The sequence below is a fragment of the Phaethon aethereus genome (assembly GCF_964289735.1).
Source record: "Phaethon aethereus genome assembly, chromosome: 2".
NCBI lineage: Eukaryota > Metazoa > Chordata > Aves > Phaethontiformes > Phaethontidae > Phaethon > Phaethon aethereus.
Genome location: NC_138582.1, coordinates 84,411,235 through 84,437,521, shown reverse-complemented (window position 1 = coordinate 84,437,521; position 26,287 = coordinate 84,411,235). Strand labels below are relative to the sequence as shown.

General features: G+C 37.9%; 1 protein-coding gene across 1 annotated transcript in view; it reads left to right on the top strand.

The window, feature by feature from the left end:
* The window catches only part of MARCHF11 (membrane associated ring-CH-type finger 11), a gene marked incomplete at its 3' end in the record, with an annotated part of 35,079 nt that extends 10,206 nt beyond the window's left edge, over nucleotides 1-24,873 (top strand). Inside the window, exons 3-4 of the mRNA XM_082014875.1 lie at nucleotides 17,237-17,429; nucleotides 24,551-24,873. Coding sequence (XP_081871001.1) covers nucleotides 17,237-17,429; nucleotides 24,551-24,873 — 516 coding nt within the window. The remainder of the gene's footprint in view (nucleotides 1-17,236; nucleotides 17,430-24,550) is intronic.
* Nucleotides 24,874-26,287: the final 1,414 nt, after the last annotated feature.

Genomic DNA, 26,287 nt, shown 5'->3' with positions numbered 1-26,287 from the left:
GTGAAGTGCCACTGTAGTTTTTTCCACAATTGAAATTTGTCAAAAAAGTTGTCTTTATTGAAATAATTTCAAAACTTCCTTTTAATGCTTCTTGTTTCTGAATGTTGGTCAGTTTGCACTGAAGTCTTCAGTGCTTCATCCACATGACTGGCAGTCATGCTAACTTACTTCTTTCTTAAATTGTTCAACTGAGGAGATAGCTTTTCAACCTATTTCACTTACATTTTTTAAATTTTTCTTTTTCTAATCTATATCTCATATGAAGATTCAGACTGGATGCTTAGTATTCACATGGAAGACTCTTATTGCTTCAGCAATGTGCAGAGGAAATTTCATTCAGGGACGACATTGCTTGCCTTCTTTCATCCCAGTAGTGCAACAGTGAAAGAACAATTTGACCTCAGTTCTTTTGAAGTACTTGCCTGAGTCAGAGCACTTTCTCTGCATTGTGACTTTTGCCTGCATGACTGTCTTTCCACAGGGTTCTTTGGGCTTTGTTTTAATTTATTTCACCTTTTTATTTTCTTTATTTTTATATTTCTTTTTCCTGCTACCTTTGTTTACATTTCAGTGAAGTCGATGGAGAATGAGTATTCCAGTTTTAGCCACATGCTGTTTCCTTTCCCCTTATTTCCTCCCTCCCCTTATTTTTGCATATTTTTTTCTGGTAGTGTCTTCCACCCATGGCAGTATTAAACTTTTCCGTTTCTGTGACAAGTATATTCCCAGTAGAGGAATACACTGTATTGATAACCACACAAACTATATTATTGGATGAATATATGATATAAAACTGATTTTTTCTGGTCTTTTATGCCCAAAAACCAGATATAATAAAAAAAAGTAATCCCTTAGTAGTTTCAGAAAGTCATGAACCTTACTATCCAGATGAAATACTTGCTAGCTTCATGTGTATTTAGGTACTCTGCTGATACCAGAAGATTCTTGATTCCAAGCATTACAAGGATCTTGAAAAAGGCAAATTCTATAAAATTAGCATCCAGGAAACAGTATCTGGAGAAAATGAGAGTGAACTTCGGTATGCCTTCTCTTCTTTCATGCTAAGGAAGCTCCTTCTGCCTACTGGGCAGGAACAGACAGACAGAGTCTACTTCTTAATGGAATGCTTTATGTATCTCTCATTGCTATTATCTGAGCAATCTGCATATAACTTGTGTTTACTCCCAGCACATTGTGTTCCTCCTTGGATGACTAAATTCTGCATCTCAGTTTCAGGGCTGCTGTTTCATAGGAGGAAAGTAATCTGACATACTTTACTTGAAGCAGTCGGCATAACAGCTGATGTGAGCTCACTGGTTCACATCAGAATAACACAAATAGAATATAGGAGTCTTACATTCACAGCGTTTTCCTGCACTTGCAACACTGTCCTTCACATGACCTTCTTCAGTGACTACAAGAATCATTGGAAGCTCCGTTTAGTGGTGACTTAAAATCCTCCTGAGACTTATTAAGAGGGTCACTTCCTCCTCAAGCAGCATTTACAGAGTATTGCATATCATCTCATTGCTTTCTGGATGCTTGCAACAAATTCTAATCTGATTAATTACTGATGCCTTCTGATATCTGTCAAACTTCAGGGAAAAATCTTCATATCCTCCACTACTTGGTATAAGGAGAAGGACCAACAAATGCATCTGTCCTTTCCTTCCTATAGCCTTGGGTAAAAGATCTAGAAAATATGTGGAATTGCTGGGTATTCTAGGGAAATGTGTCTACTTCAGAGCTTCTCCACTGAGAGTTGTTATGGTTACCACATGCTTGAATGTGTTTAGAATTTTGTGGAAAACCTGCTGTGCATTCACTGGAAAGAGTTTACAGCTGTGGGGATTTAAGAAGCTTACCTTTCCTCTGGGCCTGTCCCTCATGCTTTTATAGACCTCACTGATAAAATTGCTGTGAACCTAGCCACAGCAATTAGGACCTACAAGATCTAAGGACTTCAGTCTTCTAGCGAGACTATTTCAGAAGAGAAAGTTGTTTCAGCAGTTCAAAGTTACTCTCAGATGTCTTGGTGTTTAGCATGTGACAGAAGGGAATCATTGTCTTCATTGTACAACTCATGCATCAGGTCCTCATGAAAACCTCCAGAAGGTCCCTTTCTTCCTTGTTTGGGTTCAGAGGTACAGGCTTCATGTCTGTTTACTTAAAAACCACCTAGCAGTGATTTCCACAGTGCTATGTCCTCTGACCCTGAATTAGCATATCTGAAGTGTGAATAAGAAGCCATGTCTTTGTCCCAGTGTCACACTCTCCTTCTCTTTCATCTTTCCCTAACTTTGCTGATGAATTGGCCAGGCTGTCTAAGTACTGAAACATTGTTGCCTCTGACATATGAGTCCCTAAGGATGTGACCCTTGGTTATGACGTTAAATTTGTGACTATTTTTCTACTCCCCTCAGCAACTATGCTGACTACTCCTTTTCCAGTATTATGATGGAAGTCATGAAGATTCTTGGGATAGATACCTGTATCAGCAGGAGTTACAGTGTTGTGGTTTTGGTGGTTTTTTTTTCTCGTAATCAAGGCCTGATTACATTCAGTTTAGGGGAATCATAGAATCACAGAATCATAGAATGGTATTGGTTGGAAGATCATCTAGTTCCAACACCCCTGACATGGGCAGGGACATCTTCCACTAGATGAGGTTGCTCAAAGCCCCATCCAACCTGGCCTTGAACACTTCCTGGGGGAAGCATACACAACTTGGCAACACACAACTCTGGGCAGCCTGTTCCACTGTCTCACCACCTTCACAGTAAAGAATTTCTTCCTAATATCTATTCTAAATCTACCTTCTTTCAGTTTAAAACCATTAAATCTTGTCCTATCCCTATACTCCCTGATAGAGTCCCTCCCCATCTTTCCTGTAGGCTCCCTTAAGGGGGAAGAGGGTTTTGTGGAATATTTTTTATGATATGAAAAAGAAAATTACTTTAGAAAGTTAAATAACTCAAAAGCTGTCTAATGTCAGTGTCAGAATATTGGTAATTTTCCTGATTTTTTTTTTTTACAGTTTTTTAGGTTATTGAGCCATAGTCTATATTCTCTACTTCAGAGGTGGATGCTAGATAAGTTACTAACAGTCAGCCAGGTCTGACTGGGCAAACCTACATGAAGAAGAGTATTAGGTCCTTCCCTTACCAGATGTCTGAGCCTGTTATCTTTTTGCATGCTTTGAGCCACGAGATCTTACACTAGCTATTTCACAGTGCTGAGATGTTCCATTAGCTCTGTCTGAGTCACCAGTCATACATGCTCAGCTTACAGTCTTGGTGTTTCTCAGAGTCTAGTGAGTGAGTGAGAATTCTGAGATGGAAAAACCTTTGCTGCTTTCTTCATTAGGCATTGCCCTTGTAAGGATGAGTTTGCTCACAAACTTTGGGTATCAGGCAATTTTTGTCTTACTACAATGGCAGAACCAGGGCTATTTGAAGACCTAGTTGCCTGCTTCTATCCATTCCAGAGAGGTCAAAAAGAGCAGCATTCCATTTTCCAAGTGAGTAGCAAATTTTTTTCAGGACTTATATCCTGTAGGACCGCTAGGATGTTTTTCCAAGAGTGCCCTCAACTAGTTTCATCAGAGCTCAAGTGTTATTGCTAGTATTTTTAAGGAATCCAGAAATAGTCCTGACTGTAGGACAGAGCAATCTGGGAGCTGCTGTTCTGAAAAGATGACCAATAAATCCATCATACATAATTAGTGAATGTGAAGAGGGAACTATTGTCTAGAGTCAACAAAATGTGACTGCATTTATAGTCATAAACTTAAAAAGCAACGATTTGCAGAAAAGTAAGTGGTTCTTTGACAAGTGTGTTTCCCATATGGACAGCGGGTACTTACCTTTCATTCTCTTAGGTGCTTCTTATATTTGAGAGAAACTGAGGCTATTTTTATGCCTGTATTTGTACTGCAAGAGGTGGTACATGGATTATGTTTAAGTCATATAAGCACCATTAAGCCAAGAACAATATGTAGTTTAGGGATTTTCAAACACAGAATCACAGAATCACAGAATCACTAGGTTGGAAAGGACCTTTAAGATCATCAAGTCCAACCATTAATCCAGCACCACCATGCTCCCTAAACCATGTCCTGAAGCGCCACATCCACACGTTTTTTGAACACTTCCAGAGATGGCGACTCCACCACCTCCCTGGGCAGCCTGTTCCAATGCCTGACCACCCTCTCAGTGAAGAAATTTTTCCTAATATCCAATCTAAACCTCCCCTGGCGCAACTTGAGGCCATTTCCTCTTGTCCTATCACTAGTTACTTGGGAGAAGAGGCCAACACCCTCGTTGCCACAACCCCCTTTCAGGTAGTTGTAGAGAGCGATAAGGTCTCCTCTCAGCCTCCTCTTCTCCAGACTAAACAACCCCAGTTCCCTCAGCCGCTCCTCATAAGACTTGTGCTCCGAACCCCTCACCAGCTTCGTTGCCCTTCTCTGGACACGCTCCAGCACCTCAACATCCTTCTTGTAGTGAGGGGCCCAAAACTGAACACAGGATTCAAGGTGCGGCCTCACCAGTGCCGAGTACAGGGGCACAATCACTTCCCTACTCCTGCTGGCCACACTATTCCTGATACAGGCCAGGACGCTGTTGGCCTTCTTGGCCACCTGGGCACACTGCCGGCTCATGTTCAGCTGGCTGTCAACCAGCACCCCCAGGTCCCTTTCCGCTGGGCTGCTCTCCAGCCACTCCTCCCCAAGCCTGTAGCATTGCATGGGGTTGTTGTGGCCAAAGTGCAGGACCCGGAACTTGGCCTTATTAAACCTCACACAGTTGGCCTCTGCCCATCGATCCAGCCTGTCCAGATCCCTCTGCAGAGCCCTCCTACCCTCCAGCAGATCAACACTCCCACTCAGCTTGGTGTCATCTGCAAACTTACTGAGGGAGCACTCAATTCCCTCATCCAGATCATCAATAAAGATATTGAATAAGACCGGCCCCAGAACCGAGCCCTGGGGAACACCACTCGTGACCGGCCGCCAGCCAGACTTAATGCCGTTCACCACAACTCTCTGGGCTCGGCCATCCAGCCAGTTCCTCACCCAGCGAAGAGTAAACCCATCTAAGCCACGAGCCGCCAGTTTCTCCAGGAGAATGCTGTGGGAGACGCTGTCAAAGGCTTTACTAAAGTCCAGGTAGACAACATCCACAGCCTTTCCCTCATCCACTAGGCGGGTCACCTGGTCATAGAAGGAGATCAGGTTGGTCAAGCAGGACCTGCCTTTCATGAACCCGTGCTGGCTGGGCCTGATCCTTTGGTTGTCCTGCAGATGCCCTGTGAGCACTCTCAAGACCAACGGCTCCATAATCTTCCCTGGAACAGAGGTCAGGCTGACAGGCCTGTAGTTCCCAGGATCCTCCTTCCGGCCTTTCTTGTAGACGGGCGTCACATTGGCAAGCCTCCAGTCTTCTGGGACCTCCCCTGTTAACCAGGACTGCTGATAAACGATGGAGAGTGGCTTGGCAAGCTCCTCCGCCATCTCTCTCAGTACTCTCGGGTGGATCTCATGAGGCCTCATAGACTTGTGGGTGTCCAGGTGGCTTAGCATGTCCTTGACTGCTTCCTCCTGGATTATGAGGAGTACATTGTGCTCTCCATCCCCATCTTCCAGCTCAGGGGGCTGAATACCCTGTGGATACCTGGACTGGCTATTAAAGACTGAGGCAAAGAAGGCATTAAGTACCTCAGCCTTGTCCTCGTCCTTGGAGACAATGTTCCCCGCCATATCCAGTAGGGGATGGAGATTCTCCTTGCCTCTCTTTTTGTTGTTAATATATTTGTAGAAGTATTTTTTATTATCTTTTACAACTGTGGCCAGACTGAGCTCTAGCTGGGCTTTTGCCTTTCTAATTTTGTCCCTGCTTGACTTAATGAGATCCTCGTACTCTTCGCGAGTTGCCTGCCCCTTCTTCCAGAGATGATAAACTCTCCTCTTTTCCCTGAGTCCCAGCAAAATCTCCCTGTTCAGCCAGGCCGGTCGCCTTCCCCGCCAGCTCTTCTTACGGCACATGGGGACCGCCTGCTCCTGTGCCTTTAAGATTTCCTTCTTGAAGACTGTCCAGCCTTCCTGGACCCCTTTGTCCTTCAGGACTGTCTCCCATGGGACTCTCTCAACCAGTGACCTGAAATTACACAATTATATGAATGGATATTACAGTTTTTTATTATAACCATTGCTTCTTGCAGTACTGTGAATGCTGATGCACAATAAAACAAGTCAGAAAGCTGGGTCTTTTCAGTGTTCAAAAGCATCAGTTATACTGTGGTGCAATTTAATGTAATTACTCCAAGGGATTTCAGACATACTCATAATATGGTTAGAGAGAAATATAGAGTTTCTGGTGTAATGTATACTATAAAAGCAACTATTTTCTTTTTTTTTTTTTGATAGACCTATACTATTTGATGATACTAAGTATGTAAATTGCCACTTTCTGTAATTAAGCACTACATCTTGTATGTTTTCAGATCTTAAAAATGGAGTCTTTTAAGTAACTGTGTAATCAAAAACATGGTTACCCCAAACTATTAGAAAAAATTTGATTACTTATTCAAACAACAGTACCTACTAGTTCATAGTTGTGATTATGTAGCAGTACCTGAAAAAACTAAGGCAACTGATTTTTAATTATTTTCTGTTTATTAGATTTTTAATAATGTAATACTTAAAATAACTGTTATTAATAATTGTGGTAATAATATATTACATTAATTCTTATAAATGTATCACACATCTTTTTATTAAAAGTTTTAATTATTACTCATAATATGTAATATATAAAACAATTATAATAAATAAGTTAACTCTTCCATTAGGCCAAATTTTCAAGCAGTATGTTACTTACTATATTCATTTGCACAGTCTAAAATTTTATCATTATGACTTCAAGTGAAGATTTATTGCTATTTTAATTGATTACAAAATCAATCAAATTGATTTGCTAATCTAATTATAGATTACATTCTAATTGTCTTTCAGAGCAGGCTCTACCAGATTTTGTACAAGCCAGAACCCAGGATTGTTGTCTTCATGACTACATGCTAGTAGATAATACCCTGGTATTCTTGTCATCCTGTCTTTTAACCTTTGCCCAAGATACACATAATCTTGCTGAGGTATTAGACCTAAGGAAACACCTTACCTCTAAACTCAGGGTATGTTTCTTTAGTCTTTTTGTTGCCATCAAAATCTGAACTTTCCTTTGTTTTATATCTTACAAAGAAGCTCATGAAATCAGGATTGCCTTTTCCCTCATGTTGTGCATCTTCCAGATTTTCACATGAAAACACCGATCCCATTCTGTGAATTAGTTTTTGTTCAGGACCAAAAAGGCCAGAGGCTGATATTTGTACTTGGTTGTTTTCTGGTGAGGTTGTATCCTTCACTGCTGAAACACATCATTGCCATGTAGTAATAGGAAGAAGACTGGACAGTGAAGGTTCTTCTTCAGATCCTGTGCCTAGCCAAGGGTACGGAGTTGTTTTGTGCCAGGACTATTGTGAAGTCCCTGATTCTCAGCTGTGAATAATGTTGCTGCAGGATGCAAGGGAATCCAGTGACAATAAATGGTGATGCGCTACTTGATTTCATGTCTTCGGATTCATAGACTGCCTAGAAGCAGATAATGGAAAGTGGCAAATACTGTGTACTTTAAACAAAATGTTGGTAACTGATGCTTTACAACTTCTTAACCATGCTTATCCAATTGAATCTGTTTGCACAGCTACATTCTCTGGCTATATCATCTAACCATCATTTTTTGTGGAAAAACACGTTAATACGTAGCATTTTCTACCCCATTTACAGTACTTAAATGCTTTAGTCCTCCTTCAGTCTTCTTTGAGTAAAATGGGAGCTTTGATCTTTAAAATTCCCATTATATGGCATTTCTTCCACCTTCACATCATTTATATGGTTCTTTTCCAGGAAAGGCCTTTCCATGGTCTCTTTTTCAGCATCCAGAAACCACTGAAATAAGTCAGTGTCAGAAATAGTTCCTGATGCTTTGTACCATACTAAAATCATCTCCCTACTCATCCTTATGGAGATGATGTGAATAGAGGAATCAATTTCATTTGATTTGTCTTTGCTTCGTCTTTGCTTCAGTGAACATCTATGTATTGTATGGGAACTGGAAGTGTTCCAATAAATTACTTGGAAGGAGTTCTACTATTGAATATCCTGAATACCATGTAAATCTCAGTTATTAAAATAGTATCTTTAGGGGTGGAAGTTTAAAACCTTGCTTTAACTCAGGTGAACAATGGGTTTGAGTCAACATGTCTCACAAGGAAATGCACCAACCATTAGGGTATAGAATATTCTCAGATAAACCCTCTGTTTCTTCTTGTATGGGTTGTAAAAATTATTTAATTATTCATAGAGTCAAAAAGACAGAGAAAGAGTAGCTAGCACTTTCGGAAAGTCCAGCTAGTGGATGAAATGTGAGTTTCAGTAAATGAACTGGAATTAATACTTGAATACTTTAAGGAAGATAGACAAGAAGATATCAACAGAGACGATCAAGAACAGATGATCCCTCTATATACTGACTAGTGGCCAGGGCATTTTTGTGGAAAAGGCTTTTTCTGTTCCTCAGTGCTGAGCAATTTTTTTACACATCTTTCGTGAGTGTATTAATATCATAATGAGCTGCACAGTTTTAGTCTCAAACTCAGCATTTTTTTGAGTTAAAAGTATTCACCAGTTTTAGGCAGAATTTAGAAACAGTTTCTCTCCCAGGAGAGAAGGAAAAAGGAACCCTTTTTGATACCGTCTTGTTTGTATCCAAAGAGAAGAACAGAGTTGTATAAGCAAAACGTGGTTAACACTCCTAAGTGACTAGATGGCATGAAATTTGTTAATACCTCCTTCAGACAGCTGGTTTATAATCTTGCTGAGACTTACTTTCTCTGAGTAATTAGACTAAATGTTTTTTTCTCAGTGTTCTTCCAGGAACGTGGACCTATCCATAACATGACAGTCTATGCTTAAGCTAAGTTTTCAGATCATCTTTAAGTTGCAGAGAATGCAACAATCATGGCAGGCTCTCATTTCCTCCATTCATTCATATTTAGTTTTCAGATAATGTTATCAAGAGTACAGCTTGGTTGTAATGAAACCCAGTATTTCTAGTAAAGCTGCAACAGAAATTGAACAGTTCCTACTTTTGAGTAGGAATAGTATTTATTAACATAGAGTGGTAATTTTCATTCACTGGCTTTCACCAAATATACATGTCCCTGGAATGTTGAAAACACTGACAAACTAAGCCACTAAGCTAAACTTAATTGGCTTGAGTCTCATATGATTTAAAATCTGACTTGAGGAAAATTTGCTTTAACCTTACATATTTCTCACAGATACATCTCTACAACACACCATGACTTCTAAGTATTCTGTGATATATATTTTTGGCAGAACTTGATCTTGGTCGATTGACAGGCAATTCTTAATGAAAAGCAGAAATCAGGAATTAGAAAAAAATACTACTTGGTACAAATAGGACATTTAGCAGGTTTCATATTTTTGTTTCATATGCTTTTATGTGTTGAGAATACTGTATTAGTTACTGTGGAGTGATTCCTGTTTCAAGTACGCTCATTAGTAAAGGGCCAGACTTTCTTTTGAGACTGGAATCCTTATTTTAAGACAGGAGGATTAACACACAGGAATAACATACTTATTTTAATCAACAGGAGTTGATGTTTCCAGAAACTCTGAATGCCTCAAAGTAGAGAGGGAATTCACCTCCATGTACCATTAAAAATAAATACCCACTTCCTGCCTCCAAGAAAGTTAAAATGGTCACACAGTCCTGCAGTCTTGCTTAATCTCTTTTGTTTTTTGGCCAGCAGCAAAAGATAACTACTAATAATTTCTCAGAGAAAAAATAATGGAAGACTAATACAGTTTTCATCACAGCTCTGCTTGTGGTCTCAGATATTGATTCTAATAAAATTTTAAAAATCCTAAGATAAAATGTTAAACTATTCTGCTTAATAAATAGTAAGATTTTTAAAGTTATGAATGTAATAGAATGTGAAGATTTCATACATTGCTTGGGATGTCCAGGCTTCTGGGCATTCAGAGATCCAAGATGCATCCACTGCAGGTGTAAAATGATCAGAGGGCTGGAACACCTCTCCTATGAGGACAAGCTGAGAGAGTTGGGGTTGTTCAGCCTGGAGAGGAGGCTCCGGGGAGACCTTACTGCAGCCTTCCAGTACTTAAAGGGGGCTTATAAGAAAGATGGAGAGAGGCTTTTTAGCAGGGCCTGTAGCAATAGGACAAGGGGAAATGGGTTTAAACTAAAAGAGGGTAGATTTTTACTAGATATAAGAAAGAAATTTTTGACAGTGAGGGTGGTGAAACACTGGCACAGGTTGCCCAGAGAGGTGGCAGATGTCCCATCCCTGGAAACATTCAAGATCAGGTTGGACGGGGCTCTGAGCAACCTGCTCTAGTTGAAGATGTCCCTGCTCACTGCAGGAGGTTGAACTAGATGACCCGCTAAAGGTGCCTTCCAACCCAAAGATTCTATGATTCTATGAATCTACTCAGTCATTTACCTGCAGTAAGCCAAGACTTCCAGGAACTATCAACTAAATTGCTTGTATAGTGCACAGAGGGACAGTTTCTCCACAGTAAATGTTATCCTTTCAGAATGTCCCAAGTAAAATGTTGGTACAGCCTTCCAAGCAGACTGAGAAGTTACATACAAGCCAAACTATCTGTATTAATGAGCTCTCTGGTACATGAAAAGATAACGGGCATTATGACTACAAGCACTCTATGTGTTAATAATTTATCAAAATAGGTAAGCATTAATGGTGACCTGTAATTTTTGTGGCATTGATTCTTTAAAAAAAAAAAGACATAAAAATAGAAGCCTATAGCCAAAAATGACATTTCAAACGTTTTTTTATGTGTGTGTGTGTGTACTCAAAACTATGCATTTTCTATTGACCAGGCTGGTCAATAAGTTAACAATATCACTGCATATTGAATCATGTAGTCAATGTGTGCTTACTGCAAAACATGTTAGAAAACTTAATTATCTAATCATCTACACTACTAACATAATAAAGTAAGGAACAGGCATTTTAAAAATGGTTTGTTGGACCTAAATCATTGTGTTCTTTTGTTTCTGTAAGAGTTTTATTCATAAGTACACAGATTGCAAATCCTAGTATGCATCGCAAATGACAGTAGGAAAGAACTTTTTCTTGTCAGAGCTGTCTGATTCTAGCAATCAGAGCAATTGGAGCAATCTAACAAAAACTTTTTAAGTCATATAATTGGTACGTCTTCAGGTTAATCATGTTATGTTATAATAAGTCACTGCCAGCTATTTTTAGCTACTTGTATATAAAATATGCGTTCCAGAATGACTAGAGGGAATGAGAGGCTTCAGTCAGCAGTGTCCATATTAAGCTGTGTTTCTGAGAGAGCAGTGTGGTAACCCCCATCAGCTCTTTGGTTTAAGGAATTTTGGTGGATTAAAAACAGGGACAGTTGAAGTAGGTACACATTTGGAGACCCATAAGGAAATTTCATATGTTCTTTATCAAGCATGTAGGAAAACCTGTAGTTTCATTGCAGATATTTTTCATGTAATGTATTGGAAGTACAAGCACAGTCTCAGTCAGTACTTTTTAGATCATTTTTCTGCCATATATTTTACGATAATCAGTGGGCTTTTACAAGGCACTATTAAAAAAAGCCAAGTTAATATGACAGATCTGAATATTCTATCCATCTTTATGTTAGTAAGGACATGCATATAACTGTATTAACTTTAACAATTAGTCCATCAAAATAGTATCTTTCTTTCAACTTCTGGAAGTCTCAAGCTCAAAAAAAAGAGAAATTATGCAGTATTTCTGCTTGACAGAGCCCTTAGAAGAAAAGAGGAACAATGTTTCTGGGGTCAGCATTAGAACTATAGTGTACCATTAATGTACATTAATGTACTAGACTCCCAAATGATTCATGAGAGGAAGACCATTGGTAAATAAAAGATTAAAAGAGGCAAACATAATGAAGTGTCAGCAGAAGTAACAGTGTAGGAAACTTTCCAGGGATAGACAGTATTACATTAAAGTCAGAAGCATGAATTATATTTTGTTTATGAAGACACCATTTTCAAAGGAAGATTTCACCATCATTGTATATTAAAGTAAAATGTGTTCTTTTCATGGGCAACAGGGATGGCATGGTACATCATAACACTACAGATATGATGGGAAGGAATATGAAATGGGATCCTATTTCATAGAAATTTAAATGAGATTTTTTTAATGAATCTAAAAAGTTACTCACAACATCATTATAATTATCTAGATACAGAACAGTAAAAATTTTCTTTCAATTTCTAGTTTTTTAAGCAAAAATGGTGATCTTTCTCATAATATTTGTATTTTTGGGTCATACACTTTACAGAAACTCATACTAAAACGCTGTATAGATCTTTTCTAACTTGGCAAAATACTTAGCTAAAAGAACTGTTACTGATTATGGAATGTATAGTCAGCAAATGACAAAAACAAATTAGGAAGTCATAATATAATTTATAATCATAAGCAATTAAGAGCTGTGAGACAAGTTATATGAAGAAAATGAGAAATGTTTTTATGGAAAGAATGGATTTAAATTATGACACACTAATAATGAGATCATTCAATTTGGAATGTTAAATAATTCAGTCTGTTAAGTTCTAAATGCAGTCTCTCAACTAACTGTCACTGAATTATTTTTACTACCTTATTTTTGTGACCTTTTTATTGTAAGCCATTAATTTGACATTAAAAGGTGAAGTCATTATAACAACACATAACAGGGCATACAATAAGGTGAATGATTGTGAGAAATCAAATAAAGCTTAACTGGCTTTTGATACTATAAAAAGAATCATACTCTTAGAAAAAGAGTCTTCCATTCCTGGGTGTCTGTCAGAGTATATACTCACAAACATTAATTATGCTGTAAGACGTCAGGTAGAAGAAACCAGTGTCACCACAACTCCAGTTCCTCTTCACAAGCCTTGTCATGAAATGCAATGCCACGAAACAATACAGTCCTATGTAATTCCTCTCACTGTCCATGGCTGAGTAAAGGACTGAACCTTCCAACCTTCTTTACGTGTGTATAACATTATAACTACAGAATACCTTCTTCATTATGTGAAAAATATGTCTGTCTCAAAGATCTGTTTGCTTTTTATAATTTGTACCCAAACTGAGTAAAACTTAGAGGAAAAACATCAAGACATTAATTTCCCAAGAGGCAATCTCAGACTGTTCTGAATCAAAACTGATTGGAGGGCAGCAAAGAGGAGGAAATTTCAGCTGAGGCAAGTTAGCCATCAGGAAGATCCACAGTCTTCTTGCCGTTAGCACTAAGGAGAGACATACACAGAAACCAAGATCCCTGAACTGATCACATTTTAGAGCTTAATACCAATCCATCCCACCCTATCACTCTTATGGTGTTGGATCTTTACGGCAGACTGCCTAGCAGTAGGAGGCAAGTTAGCAGTTTCACATAAAACTTTCTGGGCCTCTTGAATGCCTTCCATCTTATGCATACAATCCTTCCTCCTCTATCTACTGTGAGAGCTCATCAATTAGTTTAACTTACAGATTACACTAACGAGGAGGTAACCTTCCTAAAATGTTTAAATTGATTGGTTATTGTTGACATTCATCTTGAGGAAGGTGGAGGACTACCGTTTCTTTTGTAGAAGAAAGGCAGTGAATACCACAAAGGCCAAAGTAGACAAGTAATAGAAGAAAACATCCAATCCTCTTTTGGGGTTCTTGGTTGTTTTGTTGTTTTTTGTTTTGTTTTGTAACTGTTTGATTTTTAAAGGCAAAGAAGGTAGGAACTACAACCTGCAGAACACTTGAGCATTTTCTCAGTAAGTGGGGTGGCTCCCCTTCCTGGTTGGTAGCATGCTAATATGCTGAATCTTTGCAATTACTGAATTTATTGAGGTTGAAAGATTCAATTGCTTGCATTCTTGACAGACAATTAATCTGATCACAAGAATAGCAAAATAACTGGAATACACCCTTGAGAAGATTCTAGGAAGAGGTGAGGATCATATCTGTGTTTCTTAGGAGTTTTCAAGGTCAAGGTTTTTTAGAAAGAAGAATTTGGGGTAGGCCAACAAAAGCCCTCACGAGATGGAAAAAGATGGTAGGAGTGGTTATTCTGATTGGGAATGGGAGATAGGAAGAGGAATCAATTGTCAGACAGTACCAGAATGAGGGATGGGCTTTATATCTAGACTGCATGCTACATTACTTATCCCAAATTTTTTAACTACTCTTCCTTCTGTTCAGTGCTATCTTTGCAGAACAATTTGAGTAATCTAAAAAAAAAAAAAAGAAAATCTAAATAAGCTGAAGTGAGTTTAGGAACTTCTGCATTGCTAAAGTTACACTGTGAAATATATGCTGTTTATTTTAGTGATATAACAGTTTTTTCAATTTATTACCAGCTTCCTCCATGAATTTGACAGTTTAATATTTTGTGACAGTTAAAGCTTTACTTCATGTAAATGTACTTTGATTTCAGGCATTCCAAACATATTTATTACAGGTCTGTCTCACACTGAAAATGAAAGAAGATAGAGAGAGATACATAACCAATGGCATTTTTGACAGTTTTCTGCCAAGTCACACTATGTGGCTTCAGCTGAGAAATGAAAAATAATTTTGTTGAACATATCCCTATAGAGTCTAAAGAGAGTTCTATGAATTTCAATCCTAACATTTAAATCCTGTATACAACTAATATCTGAGTCATGAGAAGCTCACATCATTCTGTCATGCATCAGTTGTTATTGACTTTTCTTGACCTTATAAAAATAATTTGTAACAAAGGAAATGAGTATCCATAGTTTCTTTACCATAAAAAAGGTATTATTTAATATGAATAGCCCCATTCCAAACCCTGAAGTTCAATGAAATAGCTAGCATGAGTTTACTAAGTTCATTATAAAAGGATAGTATTTCAAGACAATTTACAAATTGTTATACAGCTATCTTTTTGTTCTATTATATTCAGAAGGCTGCAACAAGAGAAGGCATGCAGCACCGGATGTGCAAATTAGGCAGGCAACAGTAGACAAGTTAATGGAAAAAGCTGAAAGAGAAGAAGGGGGCACAGCACCTCATTGATATGCTGGCTTTGGCTGGGGTAGAGTTAATTTTCTTCAGAATACCTAGTATGGGGCTGTGTTTTGAATTTGTGCTGGAAACCATGTTGGTAACACAGGGATGTTTTTGTTACTGCTGAGCAGCGCTTACACAGAGTCAAGGCCTGTTCTGCTTCTCACACCACCCCACCGCAAGCAGGCTGGGGGTGCACAAGAAGCTGGGAGGGGACACTGCTGGGACAGCTGACCCCAACTGACCAAGGGGATATTCCGTACCATATGACGCCATGCTCAGCCTATAAAGCTGGGGGAAGAGGAAAGAAGGGGGGGACATTCAGAGTTACAGCATTTGTCTTCCCAAGTAACTGTTACGTGTGATGGAGCCCTGGAGATGGCTGAACACCTGCCTGCTGATGGGAAGTGGTGAATACATTCCTTATTTTGCTTTGTTTGTGCGTGTGACTTTTGTTTACCTATTAAACTGTCTTTATCCCAATCCACAATTTTACTCACTTTTACCCTTTTGATTTTCTCCCCCATTCCACCTGGGGGAGCGAACGAGCGGCTGCGTGGTGCTTAGTTGCTGGCTGGTGTTAAACCATGATGATTGCTCATCCAGGCTCTTCACAGTGGTACTTGATGGGAGGAAGAAAGTGTAAGTTGGAATAACAGAGGATCAGCCTGGATAGAAGAAAAACATTCTTTAAGAAAAACATTTTTCAACCTGAGGACAGTGGAACAGGTTGCCCAGAGAGGCTGAACAATCTCCATGCTTAGATGTTTTCAAGGTGTTATTGAATAAAGCCCTGAGCAACCTGGTCTGATCTCATCGCTGACCCTGTTTTGAGCAGGAAGTTGAACAAGAGATCTCCCACAGCCCCTTGCCATCTGTGTTATTCTAGCATCCTACGATCATACAGTACTGGTACCCAACTGCTGGTAAAAAGAGAAAGCTTTCATAAAGTAAGAAAGGAAAAAATCCTGCTAGATGGGAAAAGAGGTAATACAGCCCTTACTTCAGTAGCTCTTTCTCCACTTATTCCCTATTGCAACCATATAAGGGGGCAGGTATATTCAAAGTTAGGAACGGGAAAGATGGCACTCTACAAAGTCTGCATATGAGCTCTGGAATAGGTGATGGCACTAGAGTGGAGAGTCTGCCAAGCTAATTTAGACAATTATGTCCAGGAAAGACTATATATGTCAAGGGTGATCTAGAATGTTTATTTTCTTATGCTGTGTTTTGCTTTTGTGACTCTTTGTTTTAACAAAGTTTTATTTCTACTCTTATCTTGACAGAATTCAGTAAGCATACTCTTTTATATTTAAATCTTATCACACCATAAATCTGAGTCACCTCACATACAGAGGATACAGCCCTCCCCAGAAAGGCAGACGTCATTGAGGTGCACTGAACGAGAAATGTTCATGTTACCTATATTCAGGGCTTCTCCTGAGTCTTCAGGTTGCTTCCATACTAGGCTGTGGGTGTCTCGTTGTAGTGTTAACACTGGTTAACCCGACTGCCTTGGAATGTCTGGAGATAGCCTGGAACTTCTATGATGAGCAGCAGGAAAATGGAAAAAGGCTTCAGACTTGAGGGGCGTGGGATGAAAAGGAAAGTTGTCACTTTCAACTTGTCACACTAACAGAAAACATATTTAAGATTGTCTTTCCAACTTTTTTTTTATTCTCTTCATTAGCCTACAAACACGAAAGGCTGAGTTCCATTCCTAAGACTAAATCCTTTTTTGCCTATGTATTCAAAACAAAACTATTAAGTTTTCTGAAGTTCACAGCTAGGTGGCAATGATAGTGATGCTGGAGGGAAATGGGGAAGCAACTATTAATTTTACTTTAGTGAAATAGGTAAAAAAATTCACCTACAATGTCAGTATTGACGATATTAGTAAAGTTATATGAAGATATGTATAAATATTAAAATAATTTCTGATTTCAGGAGAAAAGTGGAGTTGAATGTACAATCACAGAAAATAACGTTTTTACCTTATACAACTTTGTTTCTCTTTTAGTGGCAAAGCATTACTATAACACTGGTTGAGAAAGTGCAGATCGTTGCTGTAATCCTAGGATCTCTGTTCTTAGTAGCAAGTGTGACTTGGCTTCTATGGTCAGCCTTCAGCCCTTATGCAGTATGGCAAAGAAAGGACATCCTTTTTCAAATCTGCTATGGAATGTATGGTTTTATGGATCTAGTATGCATAGGTAAGCTCAAAATCTTTAAACAGCACAGACTGTGGTTTAAGATTGTGACTATATCTATTTTTCTAATTGGTCACTCTAATCGATCACTCCAGTTCTTTGCAGATTTATTCTCAGCTGGTACCTTTGACAAATACTGCTTTTTACAGTGTTGCAAATACTGAAAAGAGAAAAGAACCAAAGAAACTTTACTCTCAGATTCACCAAAGTGTCTCCCCAAGATCTTAGTGGTAAGAACAGGATCAGTTTCCATTTCTTGAAAAAAGTTCAGGAAGTTAAACAGATGAAAATGACAAAGACATTATTAAAATAATTAGTAAAATTATATGCTTCCAAGTCTTCTACTGATGCCACTTTGCATTAGATTGTACCATCATGATACAAAGAAGCAGCCCTTGAGGATGTCATCAAACTACATATCCAAAATTAAGTTGCACAGACTTATATAGGTCACTGTGCTAGTAATAGAAAAGAACAGAGAAGGCAGGCATGAGTTCTTTGTACATCAGAAACAGTTATGAAACAATGTAATAGTGTTAAGTATAATAATTTACTATACTATTAAAAAGTCTCCAGTCATTTAACTCTAGCTGAAATCTCATAAAAGAAAATGCAATTTACTCCAAAGCTATTTTGGCCAGTTTTGAAATTTCTGAAAATATACTGGACCCAGAAATATTAAATATAAATCCCTTTAGTATTTGATAAAACAACCTTTAATTGATTGTTAGAATAGCTACAATTATTTGCAGGTGAAATTTAATAAATTGCAGTAAACATTAGACCACATTCTTAGGATTGCAATTCCAAGAAAATCCAGAAGCAAAATGCTATCTGATGTTTGCTTTGAGATTTCTGACTGATAAATGCTGATGTTATCCCAACTTCATATTTGGGAATTCAGAAAGACAGTGCTGAATTCTGCTCAATATGGTGCAAAGAATCAGAGTGATTCCTAATATCAAGGCTTTTTCTCCAATCATAAAGCGTATCATCTTTTATTGAAACCACCCCATTACAGTAAGACTATTTATATTTCAGCTGGACCAGACATTCTGTTTATTTTGTATTTTTTCTAAGAGAAGCTTGCTCTGGAATATTTCAGAACACAGGCTTTCTTCTGTGAACCCAAATCTTCTCAGGCAGAAAAATGAACAGAATCTAGGTCTCTAATACTCTGGACAAGTGCTCAGCTTTTGAATGAAAAAAAGGGCTCAGCTGCATGTCCTCTTACATGTTGATCCCTGAACACCACTTTTTCCAGCTTAACACTCAATATCGAGGTTTTTGCTTTTCTTTAAAAAAACATTAAGTGAAAACAAAATGTGCTTCAAGCATTCTAAACTTTTCATTTATATGGAATTCTGTTTTTTCACAGAGATTACAATTGTAAAAAATTTACTTTGGTATACATCACCTAGTTGGAATAACCAGTTATTTCAAAGTATTTCCATTTCTTTCCATTTTTTTGACTATTGAAACACCTAAACCAAATTAATCTCAAAATCAGTCGAGAACATCTGTGGGTGATCAGAAATATTAGTGTATTTATCCATAGAAGTAAACTGTTGTAAGGTGAGCCTTCAGTAAATTGATACGTGCAGTTACGTAGCTGCCTTTCTAGCCAGCCAGGTTCAAGCCACTTCTGGACTGGAAGCTACTGAACTAACATGTACCTCACATGGCTATGGAGCTTCTAGCCTAAGTGGCACCATGCAGGAGCAAAGAGGACGTGCAGCTGTCTTCACCCACCAGATAAAGTGACTTGCCTGTAATTACATAAATGCATATTTTATAGTGCTATCATAAATAATACATTGAAAAATTTATGTAAAACTGGCTATAATTAAACATATTTGGACACTGTTTCATAATATGAAGTTCAGTGCAGGTATGACTTGACAATTTACTAAACTATATCTGGAAATTCAGAAAGCTGTATAAAGGATGTTTGGTAATTATAGAATTCTCATGATCCAGACTCATTCAGCCCACTTATTTTGCATATAATATCAAGTAAACTGCATTCGGTAAGCTTATAAGACCAGGAGTTCTTGTAACTCTTGAAAGTATTTATTAATATATTAAACTTTATTGAATTTTGTCTTTTTTTAAATCATAAAATGAAGGATTTTAGATTGATAGTTTTAATTTAAAACATATGAATAAATTTCTCTAATAGATGGATGTAATTATTACTGATGAATGATGTAAAAAAACCCAAGACTGTCCATTATGCTAGTAACTTCCCAAAGACATTAACATATGATTTTACCATTGCATATTATATATAATTTCATATCATAAAGCTTGTAATGCTCACAGCCAGCCACAGTTCTCACTTAGTATCTCTTCTCCTCTCATTTGTGTTTAGTCATCCATGGCATTCTGTGAGTTTTCACCAGGATTCACAGTGAGTGAGTACCTATACTCCCACTGGAATCTCTCTTTATTTCATTGAAAAATCTATGCAGACATATGGGTTTTCCTGCGCAGCATGTATTTCAAGACAAGTGCTTGAGTTACTGGTGGTATGACCAAGACTTATTCCAACTGCCTTCAGTTATGCCTCCCTATAGCTTTGCATAAACAATATGAATATTTTTGATCATTTGTGAAGTGTAAAGATCTGTACTTTTTGAAATGTTCTGTTGTCATTATTTTTAAAAGCAGTTTGCCTAAAGGTACTGACATATTTATATGACATCTTTGAAAACTTGCACATATTAATTTGTTTTCCCAGTGATTAATTTATATACCATACATAGCATACCACACACTTTCTTCTCAATTAAATTACATGTAACTTGTATTTTAATTCTTGTTCTTGTTTTACTTTTCACCAAAAAATATACCCCAAAGATTACAGATCACCAATATAATATGTTCTTTTCATTCCAGTGCACATATTTTATTGGTATCCATCGTTCTCCTTGTTCTACTCTCAATTTTTCCAGAATTCTTCCTAACAGGATCATTTTTACTTATCAGTGTTAGCTTCAACCCTGCAAGTCACTAGTGTGTACATTCTGCATCTAAGCTGGACGTTAAGCTGTCCTCTTTGGAACTTGCTGATGGTAGAAGTTTTCTAAGGCAAACCTTGAACATTTCAGTCAGGTAGAACTACTGCCTGTAAAACCCAGAGTGAGCTATTGGAGCGCTGGTGCTAGGATCAGACCATCCATGTAGGCATTACCAAAAGGAGTGAGTTCATGAGCTAACATGAAAGGAATGAATAATATAAACCCCTTATTTAGCCACCGAAGGACAGTACACCAAGCCTTTGCCATTCTACTTTGTAGACCTAGCAATTATTTCTCGTAACAGTGAAGTCATATAATTTTATATATTCTCACTGGAATATAATCATAGCTACTAGTCAGAAATGGTTCTAACAAACATGAACAAAATGTCTCACAAATAATAATAGCTCACTTGTAATCCCAGAACAACAGTACAGCTCCTTTAGAACGTGAAAAGCAACTGTAACGCTGCACTGGAAACATGAGCGGTGCCGGTAGTACTACAGCAAGGGAGTAAGAGATGGGAGTCAAATGTGAGGTGTGAATGGCCCTCTGAAAGCCGCTTTCTTCCTCGCCAAGGAACTTGATGCCTAGCAACATTTGTGTAAGTCCTTAGTTGTAAAAACGCTGAAGTTACTTATAATGAACCCATTTAGTTGCACTTAATACTCCTCTACTCAGAAAGTCTTTTTCACATTAGGTCTAATTCTAAATAGTTTAGAAAGAGTTATATTGCTATTTTTAGAGCGGACATGTTTCACTTTAATGCTTTGAGCAATTTATTGCATTTTTTTATAGCTGTGGGCCCTAGAATAGTATAAAGAGGTGGAATTTTGTCCAGTGGTAAAGTATGTTTCTGAAAAGGGTCTTTTATCCCCTGGTAAAAGTTTGTGATGATTCTAGGAGGACCATTCCTAAATGATTTTAAGTAAGATTAGTGTGACAAATAAGACAACTTTGGAACATAGTACCACCAAATCTGAATGAACTGAGATGAGTTGCCTGCTTGTAAAGACATTCAGTATGAAAAATTTCAAGTGGTCTTGTAACTCAGGGTAAGAAATCCTTTGGATAGAATGAAAGAATCTCATCGTACCTGGCAATAAGAGAAAAGAAAATTATGGCCTCTCTATACTCCTATTGTCTGGATCCCACCACAATCTCTACATCTTAGAAATAAATCCTGAAGGTAAAATCTTCTTAGAGCCTTAGGACATTTTGCCAGGTCCATCATCCCAAAACTGTCTTCCTTGTAGATATTAATTATACAGAATGTCAGAACAGCTAACAGTAGTGAATTCTAACACTTCCTCTTGGGATCATCTGAGTAAACAAATAATTTATTTTTTTCCCTAGGACTGTGCAACTATGTCCTCTGTGCTGATGAAATCATGGTATTTGGAACAAGTCAGTATTATTTATGGATTTATCCTTGTTTTTTCTCTCATATTCTCATTTATTGCGGCGGAACTCTTAAGAAAAAAAGAGATTATTTTCCATTTTCTTACAGCTTCACTTTAGTGACTAACTACTTACATCTTGAGCATCAGAACTGGAAAATCTCCAGCATTTAAACCTTACCAAGATTTCCCCTTGTTTGTGGTCTTGGAACTGTTGGTGCTGAGACATTTTTTTCCCCACTCCCTGGAAACTATCTTTCAAACAGACAAAAGATCTATTGGAATTTTTTTGCCTCTTCTACATAGGTCTTTTTCAGTCTGTAGTTTTATCAGATAGGAAATAAAGCTTTTTATGTGAGGAATTATGAAAGTGCTCCTTTTCTCCAAATCTGACAACTTTATTTCAAGCCTTGCAATATTTGATCCTTTTTTCAGTAGCTCTTTTAGACCATATGTGAATAACAGGTTCTATTTTAAAGAAAAGTTATCTTCTTTGCCATTGTTGAAAAAAACTTGAAAACGTATTTTCAGTAAATCTTGAAAGCTCAAAAAAACCCCAGGAGTTCCCTAAAAGGAGCAGGCCTAAAACTTTATCTGTCATAATTTTGAGAGGGTGTGTTTGATTGTTTAAATGTACTTCATGTACCTCAGTAATCCTTTCTCAACAGCTTCCTTCTCTTTTCTGAAATAAGTTGTTCAGGTTCCAATGGAGTGCAGGCAGGTGTCAAAAATCTTTACACTGGAGTAAACAGGTTCTCTCAATTTTGCTTCATCACAGTCTGGAGGGAAATTGGGCCAAAGAATACTATGATCCAGTGACAAATAAAGGGAAAATTATGCTCATCTCCCTTATCATTCTACAGGAAATCCAACAGAAAAAAAAAGGTGGGGGGACCTTTGTCACAGCAATAAAACCATGGCTTATTCAGTTTGTAGATTTTGTACGTGATCAAATGCGTTTATCCTTTTTAAAACAATATAGCCAGTCTTGAAAGTTCATTTATGTATTAACAAGGCCACTAAATTTTTAGGACAGGTTGTTTTATATATCTGAGAAGGTGAAGATAGACATCTTGCAATCAACAAAATTTTACACTAAAATGCTATGCTGATACAAAACACATCTAGAATATTTAACACAATTAAATTTATACTGTGTTAGTTTTGCTGTATTAGATGCTTCGATGAATTCTAGGCAACTTGAAAGCCTTACAGCAATGCTACATTTGCTATCATGTCCTTCTGAAATCAATCTTTGTGTTTCTTCATCTTTCAGTGTAATGATCTTTAAAAATGTGTTAGAGTAGGCATTGCTACCTGCAAATCATTGCACTTGAATCTGAGGTTTGCTGTTCATATAAATGTTTTTATCATCCTTTCTGCTTGTCTCATCTTTCTTTGAATGTCTCCTTTCTGGTTTCAGTTAACCGCTCTAAGAGACCTCAGACACTTAAATTGCAATTTTGTTGTGTAGGAACAGGTGATGTACAATCTCTTTGGATAAAGGACTATAGTCTGTGACACCACAAATCATATTATAGGGGTGGCCATGTATAGGAACATTTTAGGCAAGAAACACACTGGACAAAAAATTTATAAATGTGTTTGGCTAGGCAGATTGCTCTCCTCCCAAAGCAGAGAGTCAGAGGAAATGTGACATTGCTCAGAACCATGTAAGATACCAGGCTGGTTGAGGAACAGAGGAAAAAAGCTAAGAAGAATGCTGAAGCCCCATGTGTCTCCCCAGTAAATCCATATTTGAAATACTTACACATGAAGTGGGTGCATATAAATATATACACATCTATACATACATACAAAAAATGAAGACTTTCATCTAAGTAAATAAATTACTTGCATGCTTACAATAAGCATAAATATTAACTACGTGGAAGCTCATAAGTAGATTGGTCTGTTGAGGACTCCGGATACTCTGTATTTTCCTTGAGGGACCTTCTAAAAGATTTCGTGGGTCTCAACAAAAAAGATGTTTCTCAATTTTTGTCTACTGAATTTTGAAAAGAAAGAAGCAAACCTACTATCCTTGCCATGTTCACCATGGTTAATAATAACATTTAATTTCTTCTTGCTCTACTGAAGTAAGACAGGAAAGTCATTATACTTACAGGTGTTTCAGATTTTCAAAATCTTATACGCTCCCAAGTTGAACTAAGAGTGTGAAAACAGTTAACAGTTAAATTTGTTTGTATCTGTATTGAATTCTGCAAAATACTCTTAAACAAATTTAAGACGATGCTATTCATTACAGATGGTCTAACTTACTTAAAGATCTAATTACACTAGTACAAATCTCACTAAATAGTACTCACTATGAAGAAGGATAACACTAGCATAAACAGTCAACTTACAAGTCTGCCACTAAGGTTCTTTCACATTGGTTTAATTAAACCTAAATATTTTATTTAGTTTGGCATGCTCAGGTTATTCTAGTATTGGTTATGTTGAGCTTTCATTAAGAACATTTTTATATTTCCTCTACATGTTCCCGACTCCCAATCTTAAACACATGAATAACCAGTTATATTGCCTATGTACAATTTTTTTTGCATTATCAGAGTTGCAAGTAATTTAATAGGCTCTGGCAATTGACAGATTCATTACAATGTGTTACAACTGTATTTGGTCGCAAAATGGTATCCAGTGATATTTTGTACAAACGAATTTTTTTTCTTAATTTCAGGACTGATAGTACATGAAGGTGCATCTGTTTATCGAGTGTTTAAGCGCTGGAGGGCTGTGAATCTACACTGGGATGTGTTAAATTACGATAAAGCCACAGACATAGAAGAGAGCAATCGAGGAGAACCCTCAGCAGGAAGGACATTGTGGTTACCACTGACTGCATTTAGAAACAGAAATTTAGTTCATCCAACACAGTTAACCTCACCAAGATTTCAGTGTGGCTATGTATTGTTACATCTCTTCAACCGCATGAGACCTCAGGAAGATTCATCAGAAGATAATGGCTCTGGGGAAGTAGTAATGAGAGTGACCTCAGTGTAAAGATTATGCTCACTGTGCTACACAGATAATGTGCCCTGATGTTACAGGACTTTGGAATGTAGTTACAATGAATGGTGAAACCATTAACACTTGAAAAAATATATACACATTTTTTTAAAAATTAATGCTTTTTATATGGTCAGCTAAAACACAAATACATTTTTCTGGGAAAAAAAGAAAGTCTCTTGCTTTTTATATATTATGGTTTATTAGATCTTTTGGCAATTTGTACCTGAGGTGTATGCAATATAGTTTAACTCTTAGGTCTTTGAATGATGAGGAAACTAATTTTTAAGTAAAAAAATATATTTAAATGTATTTTCTTAAACTCTGGCTTTAATCCACAACTGTTATTTTTCCCACTTTCATGAGGATTAAACTGAACAACCTTCTTCTAAAAAGCAAAAGAATGTTAACACAAGTCAAGTATTCTTCCTTTTCTGTCTGTATTTTGTTGTTTGTAGCTCAGTTCATATAATCATAGAATCTTTTAGGTTGGAAGAGACTTTTAAGATCATCAAGTTCAACTGTTAGCCTAGCACTGCCAAGTCCACCACTAAACCACGTTTCTAGGCACCAGACCTACATGTCTTATAAGTACTTCCAGTAATGGTGACTCAACCACTTTCCTGGGCAGCCTATGCCAACGCTTGACAACCCTTTCGGTGAAGATATTTTTCCTAATATCCAATCTAAACCTCCCCTGGCGCAACTTGAGACCTTTTCCTCTTGTCCTATTGCTAGTTACTTGGGACAAGAGACCAACATCCACCTTGCTACAACCTCCTTCAGGTAGTTGTAGAGATCCATAGGGTCTCCCCTCAGCCTCCTCTTCTCCAGACTGAACAACCCCAGTTCCCTCAGCCACTCCTCATAAGAATTCACCAGTTTCATTGCTCTTCTTTGGACACGCTCCAGCACCTTTATGTCTTTCTTGTAGTGAGGGGCCCAAAACTGGACACCGTATTCAAGGTGTGGCCTCACCAGTGCTGAGTACAGGGGCACAATCACTTCTCTCCTCCTGCTGGCCACACTATTTCTGATACAGGCCAGGATGCTTTTGGCTGCCTTGGCCACCTGGACACACTACTGGCTCATATTCAGCTGGCTGTCAAGCAGCACCCCCAGGTCCCTTTCCACCGGGCAGCTCTCCAGCCACTCCTCCCCAAGCCTGTAGCGTTGCATGGGGTTCTTGTGACCCAAGTGCAGGACCCGGCACTTGTCCCTGTTAAATCTCATACAGTCGACCTCAGCCCATCGATCCAGCCTGTCCAGATCCCTCTATAGAGCCTTCCTGCCACCCAGCAGATCAACACTCCTGCCTAACTTCGTGATGTCTGCAAACTTACTGAGGGAGCGCTCGATCCCCTCATCCAAATCATTGGTAGAGCTATTAAACAGAACTGGTCCCAGT